This window comes from Rana temporaria, chromosome 2 (genome assembly GCF_905171775.1).
Source record: "Rana temporaria chromosome 2, aRanTem1.1, whole genome shotgun sequence".
NCBI classification, from domain to species: domain Eukaryota; kingdom Metazoa; phylum Chordata; class Amphibia; order Anura; family Ranidae; genus Rana; species Rana temporaria.
Genome location: NC_053490.1, coordinates 208,492,927 through 208,514,864, shown reverse-complemented (window position 1 = coordinate 208,514,864; position 21,938 = coordinate 208,492,927). Strand labels below are relative to the sequence as shown.

Below are 21,938 nucleotides of genomic sequence, written 5' to 3'. Positions count from 1 at the left end.
CTCATCGGGGTCTCGACCTGACTACAGTTTGTCGTAACTGTCTTGAGTGGGTGAAAGCGCACATTTCGATGGCATCTGGCACTTTGGAGGGGTGTTCTCTTTATGGATGAATCCCAGTTTTCACTGTACAGTGAAGATGGTAGACAGATTGTATGGCGTTGTGTGGGTGAGCGGTTTGCTGATGTCAACGTTGTGGATCGAGTGGCCCATGGTGGCGGTGGGGTTATGGTACGGGCAGGCATATGCTATAGACAACTAACACAGGTGCATTTTATTCATGGCATTTTGAATGCACAGAGATACCATGACGAGATCCTAAGGCCCATTGTTGTGCCATTCATCCACGATCATCACCTCACGTTGCAGCATGATAATGCATGGCCCCATTATGCAAGGATCTGTACACAATTCCTGGAAGCTGAAAACATCCCAGTTCTTGCATGGCCACCATACTTACTGGACATGTCAACCATTGAGCATGTTTGGGGTGCTCTGGATCGGTGTATACAACAGCGTGTTCCTGTTCCTGCCAATATCCAGCAACTTCGCACAGCCATTGAAGAGGAATGGACCAACATTCCACAGCCCACAATCAACAACCTGATCAACTCTATGCAAAGGAGATTTGCTGCACTGCGTGAGGCAAATGGTGGTCACACCAGATACTGACTGGTTTCCGGACCCCCCCTGACCCCCCCAATACAGTAAAACTGCACATTTTAGAATGGCCTTTTATTGTGTGTGGCCAGCCTGAGGCAAACCTGTGCAATAATCATTCTGTCTAATCAGCATCTTGATATGCCGCACCTGTGAGGTGGATGAATTATCTCGGCCAAGGATAAATTCTCACTAACACAGATTTAGACAGATTTGTGAACAATATTTGAGAGAAATAGGCCTTTTGTGTAAATAATAAAAATCGTAGACCTTTCAGTTCAGCTCATGATAAATAGGGGCAAACACAAAAGTGTTGCGTTTATAATTTTGCTCAGTGTAAATTGATGCTATTCAGTGTTACAGCTTTTTTGGTTAATGGAGCATTTATTATATTTATTGTGAAATTCTCATAACAGATTTGCAGTACATGAAATCCACTACAATATTTTATTTGTTTTGTTGCACTGCACATTGCAATTAATCTACCAGATGCAGAAATAATTGTTTTCTGATCGAGCAGCCCAACAAGAGTGTGGGAAACTGAATACCAAACACAATAGAATTGTTTTATATATCTTGGTTTTGCTGGAAATTACTTTGTTTTACTATATATACAATTAAATATATCAGTGAGCAAAAAGTAATGTTGGCAGTGACATGGCAAATTCCACATAAATCATTATAATAGCTTGGAAAAGTTGGATATTAACTAGATGTCTGCTCAAAAATAGATTCATTTATGAACAGTTGGTGGTGTGTCCAATTAAAGGCATTCTCACTAAAACTGATTTGTATAGCTTAATAATAAGCATAATGATATATTTACAGTAAAAAGAAGTCATATAACTATATATATGTCCCTTGCAGAAGTAATCCTTCTCATTAACTTTGTTTTTACTGCCACAGTTTTTAATGCTGTTAGCATTGGGGGGAAAAAGCACCTACTATAAAATGCATGAGTGTAACAAGCTGCTGAGGATTTTTTTAAATTTATAACAGAAAAAATATATTTACATACATAATATACCTCCACCATTATCAGTTTGTTATCAGCATGATATTTTCACAAAATATTATTATATACAGTATACACATTGAAAACAAATATCTGTTAAAAGAAAAAGACTTGTCTGTGAGAGAAATGCAGGAAATGTGCAATAAGCTTCAGTACTTTTTTTTTATAAAGCTGTAGCACTTTTGAATGTCACCTACAATGCACTGATCGTCATTATATGGGGCTGCTTCTTACAGACTGCAAATGTGAAGTGGGCATTTACAGTATACCGACCACTAATGTTTAGGGGGGCATTTATATTGATCACTGATGTAATAGAGGCCTTTCCACTGACTACTAATCTAGAGGGGGCACAGACAATGACCACCAAAGCCAAGGGTTTTTTCACTGATTGCTACTGTAAAGGAAACAATTTTTCATGTGACTACTGATGTCAAAGGGACACTTTTCCTGTGATTATCAATGGATCAGGAACATTTTAATTTTTGTATCCAGACTGATCTCAAAGACATTTCTAGTGACCTCCAATGTAAAGAGGTTTGATTTATTAGACAGTTCCATTCAGTAATCACATATTAAAAAGGAGAGTTTTGTTAGCTGGTGGATTTCTATTAAACCCAGGTTTAAGAAAAAAAAGGTTAAGATCTTTTTCAATGACCGCAATTAATAACTTGTGAAAATGGTAAAGGGGGCTATTATCAGAGGTACGAAAATTGGATGCCACTGGAATAAAGGAGGGCACATTTAATGCTGCAGGACCATATATTTTTCTACAGGACCATGGGCCAGATCCACAAAAGGGATACGCAGGCGTATCTGCTGATACGCCGTCGTATCCCTGTTTCTATCTATGCGGCTGATTCATAGAATCAGTTACGCATAGATATTCCTAAGATCCGGCAGGTGTAACAGTTTTACACTGTCGGATCTTAGGATGTAGTACCGCGGCCGCCGCTGGGGGCATTTCTCGTCGAAATTCCCGCGTCGGGTATGCAAATTAGCACTTACGGAGATCCACAAAGGTTTTTCCCTTCGTTAATTCTCCGTAAGTGTTAGTTTGCTGTCACAAAATTAGGGCTGCTTTTACAAAGTGTAAACTTAGTACACCATGTAAAAGTATACCCTTCTTTCCCGCGTTGCTGTAAAAATTTTTTTTTAAAAAAAAATTTCCCGCCGCATCTCTTTTTTACCCGTCGCGATTCACAAAACTCGGCGCAACGTAACGTAACGCAAAGCACGTCGGGAAAATAGCGTCGGGAGCATGCGCAGTATGTCCGGCACGGGAGCGCGCCTAATTTAAATGGGACTCGCCCCATTAGATTGGGCCCGCCTTGCGCCGGACAGATTTAAGTTACACAGCTGCAAATTTCTAGGTAAGTGCTTTGTGGATCGGGCACTTAGGTAGAAATTTTGCGTCGGTGTAACTTAAATCGGAACATTTAAGTTGCGCCCGCTGGTTGTGGATCTGGCCCAATATATTTGCCCCTCTTATAATACAACAGTCAATCAGAAAGCAATTTCTAAACTTTCATTCATACCACTGAATACTTCAGAGCACAGGGAAACATGACAACCACAATCATTAAGTAGTTATTGTAGCTGGAGCAGTGTGGACATTGGACAGCATGCAACTGTTGAGCTGGCCTTTATTCATGTTATGATCATGAGATTAATCTGGCAGAAAAATCTTTTTAATTTTTTTTACAAACTCTTCCTTCAGTAGATATTCACTACTGTACAGTACATGTACTACATACAGTAAGTTTGAATGTATGCGACAATATCAGACAACTTGGATCTAAATCTAAAGTTACAGTAATTTACAGGCTGGAAATGTCTTCCCTTGCAAAGGCCTTCTCCTCTATGGAGCATGACTGCTATCGTAATAGATACCCAATGAAAATCCTGATTATCACACAATTCTGATAACAAATTTTGTAAATAATCAACTAATGCCCATTGTTTACTTTTCTTGCACACTAGTATCATGTTAATGCCTATATGAAATACCCTTTAATATTACTTTTTATGAGTGTTAGATAAAATATCACATGTAACTTTCTCCTAGGATTCACTCTCAGTTAATAAGCGCACGGACAAACTAATTTCATACCTAGTGCAACTCTTGCTGCTGATGCATCGTAGTTGATCCAAAATGATACCCAGGATAATATTGTAATCAATATAGATGGCATGTAGGTCTGAAGAATAAAATATCCAATATTTCTTTTTAACTTGAAGCTCAGAGAGAGTCTAGGATATGAGCCTGTAACAGAAAAAATGAAATAAAATAAGATGATGATCGTTGGTAGCTGAAACAATGCACTGACATAATACCTCAGTCTTAAATATGTATTCAAAGTGATCGTAAAGGTTTGATTGTAAAGTGATTGTAAATGGTTTTGCACAGAGCAGCCCTAAACCTCTTCTTCTGGGTCACCGCTGGCGCTCCTGGCTCCTCTTCCCTTCCGAGTGCCTCTATAGCAAACCACTTGCTATGTGGGCACTCGTGTGGGCTTGATCCCAATCCAGGCTTTCTTTGTCTACTGACACAGGCCGAGCGAGGAGAGAGCCAGCCAGTCACGTGAGTGCCGAGCAGCGCTTTAAAATCAGGTATATAGCTGCATTATTTTTATAAGGCAAAGACACTGGGGCAAATTACATTATTAAACAGAGAGCATAGAGTGAATTGCATATAGTGAGTTAACAACCACATTAAGGTAAAAAAGAAACTTTCACCTTTACAACCACTTTAAATGTTTGTGAATTCAGAGAAGATTTTGAATTAATATTTTTTTGCATCTGTGGCTATATGCCTGTTATAGCAACTCCAAAACAGTTTTTTAAGTTAATAGCATTTAGGAATATGATAAATGTCTGCATATGCTACTTCATTACAGTTTCTGGCAATATGCATTTACAAGGAAATATTACAGTTCTTTTTCTTATTTAAGATGTTTTCCGGAAGAAAACAATACAATGTGCACTACTAATATCTATGAGTCTGCTATTTTAAGCTATTAAATGGTCCTGAAACTTGCATAAATTTTAACAGTAAAGGGCATGATTTAAATTCCAAACTTCTATATGCATCTACCTTAAAATCTAAAAGCAAGATAACTTGCTACAGCAAATTTATACCAACTTATAGTTTCTGATCTATGTATGTATGTTTGTATCGATTTATCTATCTATCTTTCTTTATATATTAGGCAAGGGGTTTAATGAAACTAAATTAAAGGCAAGGCTATTAATTGACAGGAAGATGTCTACCTTTGAGCAATAGGTGCAGACACATCCAGGTAGTGAAAATTCTTCCCAAAAAGTGTGATTCTTTAGAGAGTTTCTTAAACTGCCCAGTATGGGCTTAGTCTATCTATGGCCAGTTTGAGCAAAGTATGAGTAGATGTTGCTTCTAAGTACTAAGTGATTAATCAGTTAATAAACACAATGCCCATATTACAATAACATTTGCATTGTGTTTTATTAATAACTTTTTTCAACCATATATCATTTGAAACATGCCCAATGCAAGAATGCCAGGAACTGTTTACGTTTTACAGCAATGTACTTTATGCAGTGCTACAGCATCTGCTTTTGTTTGACCTTCTGCACATAAAAGTGTTAAATGAATGAGGCTGCTTGCAATAAACCTGCTACAACAATGGTCCAATAAAAGGAAACAGACAGAATCACTCAAAAACAGAAAGTGAGTTTTGTAGATTTTGGATTACACCACAATGAAGGATACAAAATAGGAGTGTAACATTGTTGCCTAATTTGGGCCTCACCACATTAATCCTAAGCAAAAGCAATTTAAAAGAATAGCACATTTTATATAACAATTTGTTTGTAACTATCACTTCTCTCTGTATATGGCTGAAAAAAAGGTTAGCACTGCCAACCCAAACTAGCCATTGAAGCAGATGATTAATTGCTATCTCTGGAAACTGTAAGTTCCTATTTTCCCTCAGGTCATTATGATACAATAGTGATCCTCTCTCTATCTCTCTTGTTCTCTTATGTAACCTAGAAACCCAAACACAGCAGCTTTGCATCCCCAGTTTTTTTTATATTATCTTATAGCCTTAAAGAGAAACAGCACTTAGTATAAAAAAATATATTTCCGTTTATGCAAGGTTTACACATAAAGTTTGATTTTTCTTATAGGTAGAAATAGCATTTTAATACAGAAAAGAGATATTATTCTATTTACTGTATAGATGGTTGGTGAAATCTATATCCACACTGGAAGTAATTAACAACAGAATGGAATTTGTAAGGAATAGAAAATTCCCTAAAACTAATTGGATGGGTTTCTTGCCAAGCAAAAAAAAAGAGAGAAAGAAAAGAAAAGAAAGTGCTGAAATGACTCGGAATAATACATAATATAACATACATCTGCATTTAAAAATAACGGGGTGGATTCAGAAAGCAATTGCGTCTGCGTAACCATAGTTACGCAGCGCAATTGCTTACTTGTGCCGGCGTTTCGAATGCTCCTGATTCAGGAACCTCGATACGCCGACTGCAGCCTAAGATATGACTGGCATAAGGCTCCTTATGCCGTCGTATCGTAGGCTGCATTCTTACGCAGGCCGCTAGGTGGCGTTCCCGTAGTGGTCAGCGTAGAGTATGCAAATTGCATACTAACGCCGATTCACAACCGTACGCGCGCCATGCGTACGCAGTTTACGTCGTTTGCGTTCGTCGGGGGCCGCGTAAGGCTGCTCCTGCTATTAGCAGGCGCAGCCAATGCTAAGTATACCCGTTGTTCCCACATCGCAAAATTTGAAAATTCGGCGTTTGCGTAAGTGAATCGTGAATGGCGCTGGACGCCATTCACGTTCACTTAGAAGCAAATGACGTCCTTGCGACATCATTTATCGCAATGCACGTCGGGAAAGTTTCCCGACGGAGCATGCGCACTACGCTCGGCGCGGGAACGCGCCTAATTTAAATGATCCACGCCCCCTATGGGATAATTTAAATTACGTGCGCTTACGCCGGGCAGTTTTCCGGAACGCTCATGCAAATTACGGAGCTACTGCTCCGTGAATCAAGCGTAGCGCAGGTATTTACGGAGGCGCAGCGGCAAAACGGTACACTGTGCCTCCGTAAGAAAAGCGCAAAGCTACCTGAATCTACCCTTTTTAAACATATTTGTCAAGATATTTAAAGGGAGTAACTGATGCAGTCATTAAAGACAATAATAAAAGACAGGCAAACAAATATATATATAGACTATGGGGTCCCAGCGATACCCCCATATACACTATATTACCAAACGTGATTGGTGCGCAGTCATGTTTGAACAGGAAGGGGTCATCGCCGAAGTGTTCCCACAAAGTTGGGAGCATGAAATTGTCCAAAATGTCTTGGTATGCTGACACCTTAAGAGTTCCCTTCACTGGAACTAAGGGGCCAAGCCCAACGAATGAAAAACACACCATAATCTCCCCTCCGCCAAATGATTTTGACCAGTGAACAAAGCAAGGTCCATAAAGACATGGATGAGCGCGTTTGGGGTGGAGGAACTTGACTGGCTTGCACAGAGTCCTGACCTCAACCCAATCGAACACCTTTGGAATTAATTAGAGCCAAGCCTTCTCATTCATATCAGTGCCTGACTTTAAAAATGTGCTTCTGGAAGAATGGTCAAACATTCCCATAGACACACCCCTAAACCTTGTGGACAGCCTTCCCAGAAAAGTGGAAGCAGTTATAGCTGCAAAGGGTGGGACAACTCAATATTGAACCCTACGGACTAAGACTGGGATGTCATTAAAGTTTGTGTGTGCAAAGGCAGGTGTCCCAATACTTTTGGTAATATTGGGCCAGATTCTCGTAGAATGGCGTATCTCTTCTGCGGCATAACATATCCGATTTACGTTACACCGCCGCAACTTAGACGGGCAAGTGCTGTATTCTCAAAGCACTTGCTCCGTAAGTTGCAGCGGCGTAGCGTAAATCGGCCGGCGTAAGCCCGCCTAATTCAAATTTGGATCAGGGGGGCGTGTTTTATGTAAATGTATCGTGACCCAACGTGATTGACGTTTTTCCCGAACGGCGCATGCGCCGTCCGTGGAATTTCCCAGTGTGCATTGCTCCAAAGTACGCCGCAAGGACGTCATTGGTTTCGACGTGAACGTAAATGACGTCCAGCCCCATTCAAGGATGACTTACGCAAACAACGTAACTTTTTCAAATTTCGACGTGGGAACGATGGCCATACTTAACATTGTTACGCCGCACTTATGCCACCATATAGCAGGGGCAACTATACGCCAGGAAAAGCCTAACATAAACAGCGTAACTTTACTGTATCGGCCGGGCGTACGTTCGGGAATTCGCGTATCTACCTAATTTGCATACTCGACGCGGAATTCAACAGAAGCGCCACCTAGCGGCCAACGAAAAAATGCAGTTACGATCCGACGGCGTAAGAGACTTACGCCTGTCGGATCTAACAGATATCTATGCGTAACTGATTCTAAGAATCAGGCGCATAGATACGATGGCACAACGCAGAGATACGATGGCGTATCTGGAGATACGCCGTCGTATCTCTTCTGAGAATCTGGGCCCTAGTGTATATCTTAACTTGCTCTTACCGTTTCAAACATTATCTATGAGCACAGACCAGTGCCATTCTTCAACTGAAATCATGGTAATGGCACTCATGCATTTGAAGACTAATTATAAACTGCTAAAATTCATCATTTTTAGTCACCTCTCCTCCTTGAACATGTTAATTGGACAATTAAGAAACAGGAAAACAGAGATTAGGTCAACCCCTGCCTCCTGTGTGCATGTTTAGTGTTAGTTTTGGAACTGTGCAAAGCAGTACAGTCTAGCTTGGCTATGCTGACCCTTCCTCTCCCAGTCTGAATGCTGTACTGTAGTACAGAGGATTTCCAAATGGCGATAACAACATCCAGGAAAAAATGCTAAATGTTAAATGTAAAAAGCTAAAAATATATTAAATTACATTTTGTTTGAATGCATAACTAGATCAAATCATTTTTTCCCCCTTTTTCCCAGTTTTAGTTTGAATTATTACCATTGTCATCCAGTTACTTTATTTATTTTAGTAAACTTAGGTAATATTTTAAAAACATTTTAAATGTACAAAAAAGCTTTCATTTTTATATTAACTTCACTATGCTTTGTGCGCAAAACATATTTAATGCATTTGTAAATAGGACAAATTGCAGATTAAGATTTTTACTTTTTATGATTTTCTAGACACACAGATCAGCACAGTTAGGATTGGAAAGGAGGGAGATTGTTGACAGCACATGTCACATGATCAGTGGACCAGGAACCCTGGCTGTCTAAATAAATCAGCACAGAGATTGGCCACACTGAGATTAGCTGAACATTCTAATTACTTTACATAACTGATGTAGCGAAGTAAAGTAGATTCTGTTTTTTTTTATACTTCTCTTTCTGCCATCACCTTGGAAATGGAGGTAGTGCTGACAGTGCGGAACACCAATACAGAGTGAATTAGCATTTCATATCTATCTCAACATTTTATTGATTGCTTCTGTAAAAGATACTATTCAAGAATTGCGGAGATTAGGTGATGAGGCACACACTGTCAATGCATGACTATAGTTATTCGGTCTGAGCAGAAGCATGCTCATTCCAGTATATAAAATATGTCCTGATACATACCATACTTCCTGTATAGGAGTATAAAAGTAATATAGGCACAATAAAAACATTTTACAGTACAGTAAGGATGATTTAGAACCTCTGCCAGGCTTTTTGCTTCACATCCATGAGTCTACCCCTTGCTTCCTGTAAAGTTCTAAATTTGCACCCTCTATCCAAAGCCCAGAAGAACATATTGGCAGAAATATTAAATATGAGGGAAACCCGGGCTTTCCCAGTGACGTGCGGGTGACCCCGCCCCCTCTGATGTAACGCAGGCGTCCGTGACCCCGCAGGTGGCTCCGACCTCACCTACATAAGAGATATCACTGCTGAAGCCGCATCATTCCCGGGCTGTCTCCGCTGGATGCTGGACTTGGAAGAAATAGGAGATCTTCTCATCGCTGGACCCCGGAGAGGAGATCACCCATCGCAGGATACCGGCAGCGTTGGAGCGGAGACCGAGAGTGGATTACCGCCGCTGGAATCTTTTTTTTATTATTTTTTTATTTTTAATAAAGGACTTTCCCAATGGTGTGTGTGTTTTTTTTTTACAATTGTTACACTTTGTTTGTGAAATGGTAGGGGTACAATGTACCCCATTACCAATTCACATAGGAGGGCCGGGATCTGGGGGTATCCTTTGTTAAAGGAGTCTTCCAGATTCCGATAAGACCCCTGCCCGCAGACCCCCACAACCACAGGGCAAGGGTTGTGGGGATGAGGCCCTTGTCCCCACAGACCCCCAAAGCATCCTCGGAATGTTACGGGCATATTGCCTGATACGGTTCAGGAGTGGGGGTGGTGTGGGGGGGCACTCTCTCGCCCCCCCTCTTTTCCTTTAAGCATTATTAAAATCACTCCTCCCGAAAAAACTGTAATTTTTAAAACTTTTTTTTGCATTGATACATGTCCCCTGGAGCAGGACCCAGGTCCCCAAACCCTTTTTATGACAATAACTTGCATATAAGCCTTCAAAATTAGCACTTTAGATTTCCCATAGACTTTTACAGGGTGTTCTGCGGCTTTTCAAATTTGCCGCGAACACCCCAAATTGTTCGCTGTTCGCCGATGTCGAACATGAGGTCGACTCGAACTCGAAGCTCATCCCTACTGATCATATTCAATATTTATAAATGCTAGGATATTTTTTATTGATTTGAATTCACTGTGAAACTGTCTGGTATCATTTTCTTTCCCTTTTGGTTTGTTATATTTTCTAACAGAATTAAATGTAAAGCATTAACATTTCTACTTTGTCACTTTGTGATAAGGCACACTGAAAATCATGACGTCTGGGATTTTATTTTCACACTTATGTTACCCTGAGTAGAGTTTCTTTTTGAAATGCTCTGAATGAAGGTAACAAAAAGTAAATAAAAAAAAGAGATAATATATGCAAAGTCAATTAATTAGCCAGTATCCAGGTGCAAGTCTAAGTGGCTTTATTAACATTTTGACATATGCACTGTCTCTAAGGACAGAGTTCACGCAAAGGGGATCTCTGAAACTTTGCATATTTTAAATGTTTGCTGAAATTTATTTGCATATGATTTATTATGAGGACACCTGTGTGCATTGGGATAAGATAGCTATTCCTAAACATTTGCCTTTCCTAATTTGTAATTTTTTAATTCTTAACATATTTAGGCTGTAAATATTTACGTATTTACGTAAACAGATTTATATATATATATATATATATATATATATATATATATATATATATATATATATATATATATATATACACATACACACACACACACACACACAGGGAAAAAAGTATTTGATCCTGTGCTGATTTTGTATGTTTGCCCACAGAAAGAAATGATCTATAATTTTAATGGTAGGTTTATTTTAACAGTGAGAGACAGAATACTAAACAAAAATATCCAGAAAAACTCATTTCAAAAAAGTTATAAATTGATTTGCATTTTAATGAGTGATATAAGTAATTGATCCCCTATCAATCAGCAAGATTTCTGTCTCCCAGATGTCTTCTATACAGGTAACAAACTAAGATTAGGAGCACTCTCTTAAGGGGAGTGCTCCTAATCTCAGCTTGTCATCTGCATAAATGACATTTTTCCACAGAAGCAATCAATCAGATTCCAATCTCTCCACCATGGCTAAAGCCCTGTACACACGATTGGTTTGTCCGATGAAAACAGACAGATGGACTGTTTTCATTGGTCAAACCGATCGCGTGTGGGCCCCATCGGTTTGTATTCCATCAGTTAAAAAAAATAGAACATGTTTTAAATTTTTCCTATGGAAAAAAAAACAATAGAAAAACTGATTGACTGACTTTAGGAATTCCAGACTGTGTGGAAGTCCAGACTGTGTGGAAGTCCATCGGTCAAAAATCCATGCATGCTTGGAAGCATTGAACTTCATTTTTCTCAGCACATCGTACTATTTTACGTCACCGCATTAAGACACGGTCGGATTTTTGACCGATGGTGTGTAGGCAAGACTGATGAACGTCAGCTTCATCGGATATCCATCGGATTAGATTCCATCAGATATCCAATCGGGTGTACAGGGCTTAAGACCAAATAGCAGTCCAAGAATGTCAGGGACATAGTTGTAGACCTACACAAGGCTGGATTGGGCTACAAGACCATCGCCAAGCAGCTAAGAGAGAGGAGGACAACAGTTGGTTTAATAATTTGCAAATGGAAGAAGCTCAAAATAATTGTCAATCTCCCTCGATCTGGGGCTCCATGCAAGACCCCACTTTGTGGAGTTTCAATAAACATGAGAGCTAGGGTTGCACTGATACCAGTTTCTTAAGACCGAGTACAAGTACCGATATTCATTGTTTAGGGTGGTGAAGGTTTTTTGTTTGTATATGCCTGAAGGGAGAAGAGAGGAAACATGAAGGAAGGGAGGGGGCAGGGGAAGTGGATATTTGGGAACCTCACAGCTGCCAATCACTGCCCTGCACTATAACACTCAGCAGACCTGCTCTCCCCCTCCAAGAAGTTACGCAGCAGCTGAGACACTTAGGGAAAGTCATCAGAGGTGGGGGGTGTAATGGCTCAGGAGAAGCACATGTCCCGGAGGACACAAACGGAGCTAATGGGGAGGGGTGTGGCTGGTGAGGGAGGGGATGTGGCCGTCATGGGAGGGGGAATTACAGATGAAAGAACACAGATGAAAGAACTGAACCTAAAGGTATCGGTTTCTAGTATTGGTGCAATTGCACAAGTACCGATAGTCGTGTAAACGCTTAGTAGCAACACCGATACCAGTATCCATATTGGTGCAACCCTAATGAGAATGGTGAGGAATCATCCCAGAACTACACAGGAGAATCTTGTCAATGATTTTTTTTTGTAAATTAATTTTTATTCATTTTCAACAACATATACAGTACAATAAAACAGCAGCCAACCCAGCACAACACTGGGTCGGTGACAGGCCAACATGGCCCTAGTACACAACCTGTACAAGTACTAAAAATCTTTACTAAAAAGTCTAACAGTCATACAGTCTACCTAAGCACATAAAGACAAAAACAAAGGAACACAGCCTCTAGAAAGATATCTCGCCTTATAGTATGGCATCATTGAATTGACTAGGCCCTTCCAAAAGCGCAAATCAGGTGCCCCCGGCTTACGCCATTTTAACATTTTAACAGAATGGCCTTCCTTCTATAAAACAAAAGGATGTTGAGCAGGGTCCGATGAGCCCTGGACGGTACAACATCCTCCACCAAACCCAATAAACATATTCTGATCATCATCGGGATAGGAACCATCAAAACTGCTGATATACAAGAGGTGACCTCCGACCAAAATTGTTTGATCCGAGGGCAACTCCAAAACACATGCTCCACCGTCGCTGGAGCTAAAGCGCATCTCCAGTATTTGGCTGGTACCGATGGGTATATAGCCACCAGCCTGGCTGGCGTATAGTAAATCCTATGCAAAAATGTAAAATGGATTAACCTATCCCTGGCTGCCACCAGATGTTGGAACGGATGTGTCCACATGTCATCCCAGTCCTCTCCTTGGATATCTGTTACCTCAGCCACCCATCTGTCTCTGCATTTGACAACCGCCCTTTGACTGGCGTTGAACAGTTTCCTATACAAAGTCGAAAGAGTCTTGGGAGGGTCTTCTGTAGAAAAAAAATTCTCCAAATCCGAGGGAACCGATTCTATGGACATTGATTTAAATTGAGATCTAAATGCATGCCGCAGTTGAATATAGCGAAAAAACTGAGTATTTGGCAGATCATGTCTAGATTTAAGTTGGTCAAAGGTTAGTAACACCCCATCCACCGTGACGTCCTTGAGTGTCTTGATTCCCCTTATCACCCAGCCCATTGGGTTTTCAAAAGTAGAAATGCAACAATTTAGGATTCCTCCACAGTGGAGTGGATGGAGAGAATTCCTTATAACTGGGACTTGCCAGAGCAACCACTTCCCCCCACGCCTTAATCAAGTCTCTCATAGAAGCAGTAAGTGGAAGGTCCATCTTGACTCCTCTATGAATGGCCAGCCGCAGAGTTTCATAAGAGCCCAAATGCGCAGCTTCTAACACAGTGGCCGAATCACCCATGTCTGAAGTTAACCACCGATGAACGAACATCAGCTGTACAGCCAAGTAATATTTCCTCCAGTCCGGCAAAGCCAATCCCCCTTCTCCCCAGGGTTCCTGCAAGACCTTCAATCCTATCCTGGGTTGTTTGGGAGCACATAAAAAGGAGCTTGTGAGCCTATCTAGCTTCTTAAAAAAGGACTTAGGGATCCAGATGGGAGCATTCCTTAAAAAATACAGTATGACTGGGAGAATTTTCATTTTTAGCAAATTAATCCGACCTATAAGCAATAAAGGGAGTTTCTGCCAGGCCTTCTGCTTGAAGAAGAGCAAGAGCGGTGCCAGATATAGGGGCATGTAATCCCCCACCTCCGCTGTAATCTTGACCCCAAGATACGTAAGCTGCGTAACCCACTTTAGCGGCAAGGCCGGGTCAGCAATGTCCCTGGCCCCAGCGTCCAGCGGCAAGATAGGCGATTTGGTCCAATTCACCTTCAACTCAGAAAACCGTGAAAATGTATTTAGAATGTACTGTACAGCGCTGCCTCTAGTGACATTTCTAGGGGTCTTGCAAAAATAGCAACATGTCATCTGCATAAAGTGCCAGACTCTCATCTATGGTCCCTACCTGATCGCCTTAACCTCCCCAGCCGCTCTTAACACAACCGCAATAGGTTCCATCATAAGCGCAAATAAGAAGGGCGTCAGAGGACAGCCCTGCCTAGTACCCCTACCGATGTGGAAAAATGGATAAGTGTGAGGTCCTATGCGAACCGCCGTCCTGGGGTTACCAGCATCAAAATACACTTTCGAAAGGTTGAGCCGAAACCCATATTCTCCAAGACTGCCTGCATGTAGTGCCAGTCAATAGAGTCAAATGCCTTTTCGATGTCAATGGACACCACTATCCCAGTATGAGAGGCATAATTAGGATTCTGCAGGTGCGTAAACAGTCTTCTAAGATTGGTGTCAGTAGACTTACCCGGCATAAACCCTGTCTGGTCTATGTTCACCAGAGAGGAGTTAACACCCGCCAGTCTCTTGGCCAAAACCTTTTTGAGAATTTTTAAATCCATATTTAGCAGTGCGATCGGCCTATATGATGCGCATTCTAGAGGATCCTTACCCGGTTTGAGAAGAAAAATCATATATGCATCTAACATAGATTGAGGCAGTTTCTGAGTTTGTATACAGTAAGAGAGTAGGGTAGTAAGTCTGGGTGCTATTTGGTCCGCATATACCTTATAAAAAATCAGCCGGAAAACTGTCGGGACCCAGAGCCTTATGTGGGGGAAAGGTAAAAATCGTCGCCATTACCTCCTTTTTAGTGATCTCAGCCTCCAAGACTCCCCGGTCTTCATCAGAGAGCCTCGGAATGGAGAGACCCCCCCAACAATGCCTCCAATGTCGATTCCTCATAAGAAGGAATGGGTGCATACAAGGCTGAAAAAAAATCCTGAAACTCTGCGAGTATATCACTGGGGTCACTAGCCAGTCCTCCATCCCTACGTATAATAACCGGTATACTGGCAAGTTGGCGGGAGTCAGCTACTAAACTCGCAAGGAGCTTCCCGTTCTTATCTCCCTCTGCAAATTGCGTATAAGTCCTATGTCTCGCCTCGGTATGTGCCAGATTGTTAAAGGGAAGAGTGAGCCTCCTCTGGGCCTCTAGCAAGGCCTTATATGAGGAGTCTGAGGGGTTGCTGGCATTGCTGTCCGCATACTTCCTCCTCTCTGTCCTGCAACAATTGAACCTCAGCTTGTTGTCCCCCTCTCTCCTTTATTACAGAAATACATTCCCCCCCTCACCGCCGCCTTAAAGGCATCCCAAACTATAGGAGGGTCTGCAGTTGCAGGGTTGGTTTCCCAATATTCCAGAACCAATTTCATCAGTTGAGCATTATATTGTCATTTTGAAGCCAACCAGGTAAAAGTTTCCAACCCCTGGACTCCCTCCCAGAAGAGAGAGCCAGGGACACAGAAAAAGGATTATGATGAGACAACCCCCCTGCCAGGTAAGCAACATCTTTCACACAGGACATCACCAGTGGACTGCCAAAAGCGAAGTCAATCCTGGCTGATGAGCGATGCGTCTGCGAGAGATGGGAAAAACACCTGGCTGTGGGATTCTTCGCCCGCCATATTTCAGACAGCCCAGCAACCGAAGCCCATGACAGTAAATCAGTCGAGCCCAACCTGCCCACATTGAAGGAGTCTAATGCATCCAGAGTAGCATTAAAGTTCCCCATAATAGGAAGTGGGAGATGAGCATAGGGGGGCAATCTAACCAATAAATCATACAGGCATTGTACATTAAACGGTGGCGGCAGATAAACATTTACCAATACCATCTTACAGAAAGAAATATCTGAGACCAGGGCTACATACCGTCCCCCCAGATCCGAGAACACCTGATGAATAGTGCAGGAGACCGATTTACTAATAAGAATCCCCACCCCTCATGCAAAGGTGGAGTAGGTGGCATGGAAAGCCTTTTGAATCCAAGGCCTTCGCAAGGCAAGTATCCTGCTTCCATCTAGGTGAGTCTCTTGCAAGAGGACAATATGCGGCCTTACTTGTTTTAAGTACTGGAACACTGAGGCCCTTTTAAACTTACTATTTAGGCCTCTTACATTCCAGGATAACACTTTAACTAAATTAGCCATGGTCATAGAATGCAATCATGTCAAACACCCGGTCCACCAGTCCCATAAATTGGGTATATACATGAAACAATGAGGCAATAAAGGACCCCCTCCTCAGGGGAAGGGCAAACCGAATGCCCCAAGCATTGTGGGGCGGAGGGGTCTCTCATTCACCTGATGTGGCGTTGTCCCAGACTGCACCAGTACTGAGGCAGTGTTACCGAGACTATTTCCTCGGTCTTTCAGGTCAGGGTCCCTTTGGACCCCTTGACATGCATTCTGGGAGCAATAGATGAAGAAGTTTATCCCTATCCTATTAACGTTGCTGTAATTAGACTATTGTATCTAGCTCGGAAGTTGGTGGCCAGGTTTTGGCTATACCCTCATGTCCCAACTAATAAATTATAGATAGACCAAGTCAATTATATCCTCATACGGGAACATTTAACATATCAGCATAGAAATGCAAGGAGGAAGTTGCACAATATATGGAGGGCCTGGCTGGAAACTTCAGAACTTGCTCCCCCAAGTTCTGACTCGTCTGTTGCAAGTTTGAGATCATATATTGGAGTAGTGATTGATCTATATTTCAGCTATTTAGCGTGCAAGCCTGGTAATTGGTGTATGGGTCATTTGTTTATGGAGCGGGCAGGTTCAACTGAATGTATAGTTTATGGATGTTGTTGTTTACTGAGCGGTCCGTTGGCCCTTTGGTTTTTCTTTTTGTACTGGATTGGTAGGGTTTTTCTAGCCGGTTCGGTACAAGGGAAAATTTGTTATGATTACTATTTTTGGTGCCAATGCATTGTTTTCTATGCACTCTGTATCCTTGTCCTTCATTAGCACACCGAAATGTTTTTTCTTTTTATGTAAGTTTGGTGCTATGTATTCTGTATTTTATTGTGATTGGCCCAAAAAAATATTTTTCTGATTTAAAAAAAAATCTGAGAAAACATAGAGCACAGCCTGTGCATGCAGAAAAAGTCCAGCTAAAAATGTTTTGAAGGAAGGAACCCAAAAATATATGATCTGAGCAGAAAAAAAATATATATAAAGTTAAAAATGTTGTACAGTGCCTGCCGCCGAGAATGTGTTTTTAGCACGACGGCATCACGCTGATTCTCGGCGACAGGGTGCCGACATCTCGCACTCGCGCTGGAATAGCACAAGCACATTCCAGCAAGAGCGTCATAGAAGCGACGGGAGATCCGACTTGGATTCCTGCCAATTCTACACGTGTGCAGCGTTTGTTATGAATCCTGAGGGGGAAGTCCCCGCCGGATTTTAAATAAAAATCCGGCATGGGTTCCCCCCTCAGGAGCATACCGGGCCCTTAGGTCTGGTATGGGTTGTAAGGAGAGCCCCCCTACAATCCATACCAGACCCGTATCCAAAGCACGCTACCCGGCCGGCCAGGAAAGGAGTGGGGACGAGCGAGCGCCCCCCCCCCTCCTGAGCCGTACCAGGCTGCATGCCCTCAACATGGGGGGGTTGGGTGCTCTGGGGCAGGGGGGCGCACTGCGGGGCCCCCCCACCCCAGAGCACCCTGTCCCCATGTTGATGAGGACAGGGCCCCTTCCCGACAACCCTGGCCGTTGGTTGTCGGGGTATGCGGGAGGCTTATCGGAATCTGGGAGCCCCCTTTAATAAGGGGGCCCCCAGATACCGGCCCCCCACCCTAAGTGAATGGATCGTACCCCTACCCATTCACCTGGAGGAAAAATGTTAAAGTTAATAAACACGACACAAGGGTTTTTAAAATAATTTATTAGTCTGCTCCGGAGGCACCCCCTGTCTTCTTTAGCTCTTTTCACCAGGGGGGGGCTTCTTCTTTGACGTCTTCGGGTGGGGGCCGCTCTTCTTCGCCGCCGTCTGGTTCTCTTCCACCGCCGGGGGGGTCGCTTTTATAAAAGCGCCCACCCCCCGGCGGGTTTCCTGCGACGTCTTCGGCGGGGGGTGGTGTGCTTCTCAGGGGGGGTTTCTTCTTCCGCTATCCGGGGGGTCTTCTCTGAACGGGCTGAACGTCTTCTTCTTCTTCTGTGCTGTGACGTCTTCTTCTTCTCTTCTCCCGATGTTGACACGTCGCCTCTTCCCGCTGCAATGACAGGTGCGCGGCTTGCATCTGACTTATATAGGCCTCACAGTCCCATCAGGCTCCGTACCTACCCATGTGATACCTACCCACGTGGGTAGGTACCGGAGCATGATGGGACTGTGAGGCCTATATAAGTCAGATGCAAGCCGCGCACCTGTCATTGCAGCGAGAAGAGGCGACGTGTCAACATCGGGAGAAGAGAAGAAGAAGAAGAAGAAGAAGAAGACGTCACAGCACAGAAGAAGAAGAAGACGTCACAGCACAGAAGAAGAAGAAGACGTTCAGCCCTGAAGGAGAAGGCATCGGACAGCGGGAGGAAGAACCGGGGTGAGCCGAGTCAACAGCAGAGAGCGGCGAACATAGAAGAAGACCCCCGGAGAGTGGAGAAGACCCCCCGGATAGCGGAGAAGACCCCTCCGGATAGCGGAAGAAGAAGCCCCGCCTGAGAAGCACACCCCCCCCGCCGAAGACGTCACAGGAAACCTGCCAGGGGGTGGGCGCTTTTATAAAAGCGACCCCCCCCGGCGGTGGAAGAGAACCAGACGGCGGCGAAGAAGAGCGGCCCCCACCCGAAGACGTCAAAGAAGAAGCCCCCCCTGGTGAAAAGAGCTAAAGAAGACAGGGGGTGCCTCCGGAGCAGACTAATAAATTATTTTAAAAACTCTTGTGTCGTGTTTATTAACTTTAACATTTTTCCTCCAGGTGAATGGGTAGGGGTACGATGTACCCCATATCCATTCACTTAGGGTGGGGGGGCCGGTATCTGGGGGCCCCCTTATTAAAGGGGGCTCCCAGATTCCGATAAGCCTCCCGCCCGCATACCCCGACAACCAACGGCCAGGGTTGTCGGGAAGGGGCCCTGTCCTCATCAACATGGGGACAGGGTGCTCTGGGGTGGGGGGGCCCGCAGTGCGCCCCCCTGCCCCAGAGCACCCAACCCCCCCATGTTGAGGGCATGCAGCCTGGTACAGCTCAGGAGGGGGGGGCGATCGCTCGTCCCCACTCCTTTCCTGACCGGCCGGGTAGCGTGCTTTGGATACGGGTCTGGTATGGATTGTAGGGGGACCCCCTACGCCGGTTTTTCGGCGTAGGGGGGGTCTCCTTACAACCCATACCATACCTAAGGGCCCGGTATGCTCCTGAGGGGGGGAACCCATGCCGGATTTTTATTTAAAATCCGGCGGGGACTTCCCCCTCAGGATTCATAACAAACGCCGCACACGTGTAGAATTGGCGGAAATCCAAGTCGGATCTCCTGTCGCTTCTATGACGGCTTTGTCTCCATCGCGGCAGGCCAGCTCGGCGCTGGCTCCCGCGATGGGGCTCGTAGGTGGTCAATCTCGCCGAGAAAGGGAGCGAGATTGACACAATATCGCGGTCACCCACTGTAGCACAAAACAGGACCTGAGTAGCCGAAAGCCACCCAGAACACACATCTTCCCCAAAGCATCCATCGCACAGAACAAGGCACAACAGGTGTTTAAACAAGTCACAGATACTTAACCAGCTTCCTGTCTTCTTCACGGGTTCTGATTGAGCCAGTCAGATGCTTCAAGTGGAGATTCAAAGAACTTGACCGCATCTTTGTGTTGCACTCGCAGCTTGCTAGGATATAGCATACTGTATGGGATATTCGTCTCCCGCAGCCTCTTCCGCACATCATTAAACAAACGCCTCCTCCTCTGGGTCTCCGCCAAAAAGTCAGGGAACAGCATCACCTTGGTGTTTTCAAATTTGAGCTCTGGACGTTTACGCGAGGCAGCCAAAATCATGTCTCGGTCTCGATATCTTAGGAACCTCACCAGGAAGGGACGGGCATAGTTTCCTGGAGGTCGCCTGCCAACAGGCACTCTATGAGCCCTTTCCACCACATATGTAGGAGGGAGCTCCTCCAGTTCTAGTAAACCTTTAAAGAACTGTTCCGTGAAGGATGCAGAGTGAGCCCCCTCTGCCCCCTCCGGCAGGCCCACCACCTGCACATTATTCTTCCTCTGCCTGTCCTCTGCATCTTCAGCTCTGCTCTGTAGCGACTTCACCAACGACTGCAATTCAGACAGTTGGTTGCCATGTGAGTGAGAAACATCCTCTACCTCAGAGATCCTGTCCTCAGCTGCAGTAAGCCTTCCCCGTATCTTGTCTAGATCATGCCTGATCAGAGTACACTCATTAGTAAGATGGTCAATGCTTACCATCACTGCTGCTTTGCTGGCATTAATGGCTTCCAGTATGGGACGTGTATTAGCCTCCTGAGCCGTCTCTGGGGCCAGTGAGGTAGAGGGAGATACTGAATGCGAGCCCTCAGAGCCTGAGCCTTTATCTGCTGCAGCTGCCACGGCTGCGGATGCCATCCTCACAGCTTGCTGTCTCTCCTTCTTAGTGAGGTGAGGGGAGGGCAAGATGGCGGTGGGGCTCGTGTCAGGGCCATGTGTAGAGCGGGTCCTATGCTGGCTCTTCTGGGATTGCTTTCCCAGCCTGGAAGCCCCCCTTCTCATGTCCAGGATACGATCCACACAATCCGGTACCGTCAGTACCGTAATTCAGGCTGAATTGCTCCGATCCCAGGATATTAAAGCAGGATAGGCACGGAGCTCACAGAAAGCACGTCCTGCTGCCTTCACATCCAGTCACGCCCCCTCCCTTGTCAATGATCTTAAGGCAGCTAGGACCTTAGTCACCATGAAACAATTGGTAACACAATACGTCATGAAAGACTTGAAATTCTGCAGCGCTCCTGCGATGTCCTCCTGCTCAAGAAAGCACATATACAGGCCCGTCTGAAGTTTGCTAATGAACATCTGAATGATTCAGAGGAGAACTGGGTGAAAGTGGTGTGGTCAGCAGAGGCCAAAATCTCTTTGGCTTCAACTCAACTCACAGTGTTTGGAGGAGGAGGAATGATGCCTGTGACCCCAAGAACACCATCCTCACCATTAAACATGGAGGTGGCAACATTATACTTTGGGGATGTTTTTCTGCTAAGGGAACAGAAATAAGCAAAGACCTGCCATGTGTGCCAATCTCCAACATAGCCACGCAAAACTTTGCAGGAATGCTTGCGGATGTTTGGTGCTTTAGAGTGCGTGACAACATATACGTTTTTGCACAAAGACACACACACAATGTGTGTTAGTTACTCGAGCCCAGTGGTCTTTATAAGGACAGTACTCTTGCTCAGAAGTTACTGGTTTATCATCAGCTTCCTGTATTCCCCTGCTCTGTATTCTTGAATTATCTGTTACCGACTCGGCTTATTCCTTGACCTGTCTTCAGCTTCTCTCCTTGTTTTGACCTCAGCTTGATCTCATCAACTT

The 21,938-nt window shown here is 44.0% G+C and overlaps 1 protein-coding gene across 1 annotated transcript in view; it reads right to left on the bottom strand.

Annotated features, from left to right (window-relative positions):
- The window catches only part of GABRB3 (gamma-aminobutyric acid type A receptor subunit beta3), a 249,772-nt gene that overhangs the window by 21,495 nt on the left and 206,339 nt on the right, over window positions 1–21,938 (bottom strand). The window contains exon 7 of the mRNA XM_040336319.1: window positions 3,786–3,938. Within this exon, the coding sequence (XP_040192253.1) occupies window positions 3,786–3,938 (153 nt within the window). The remainder of the gene's footprint in view (window positions 1–3,785; window positions 3,939–21,938) is intronic.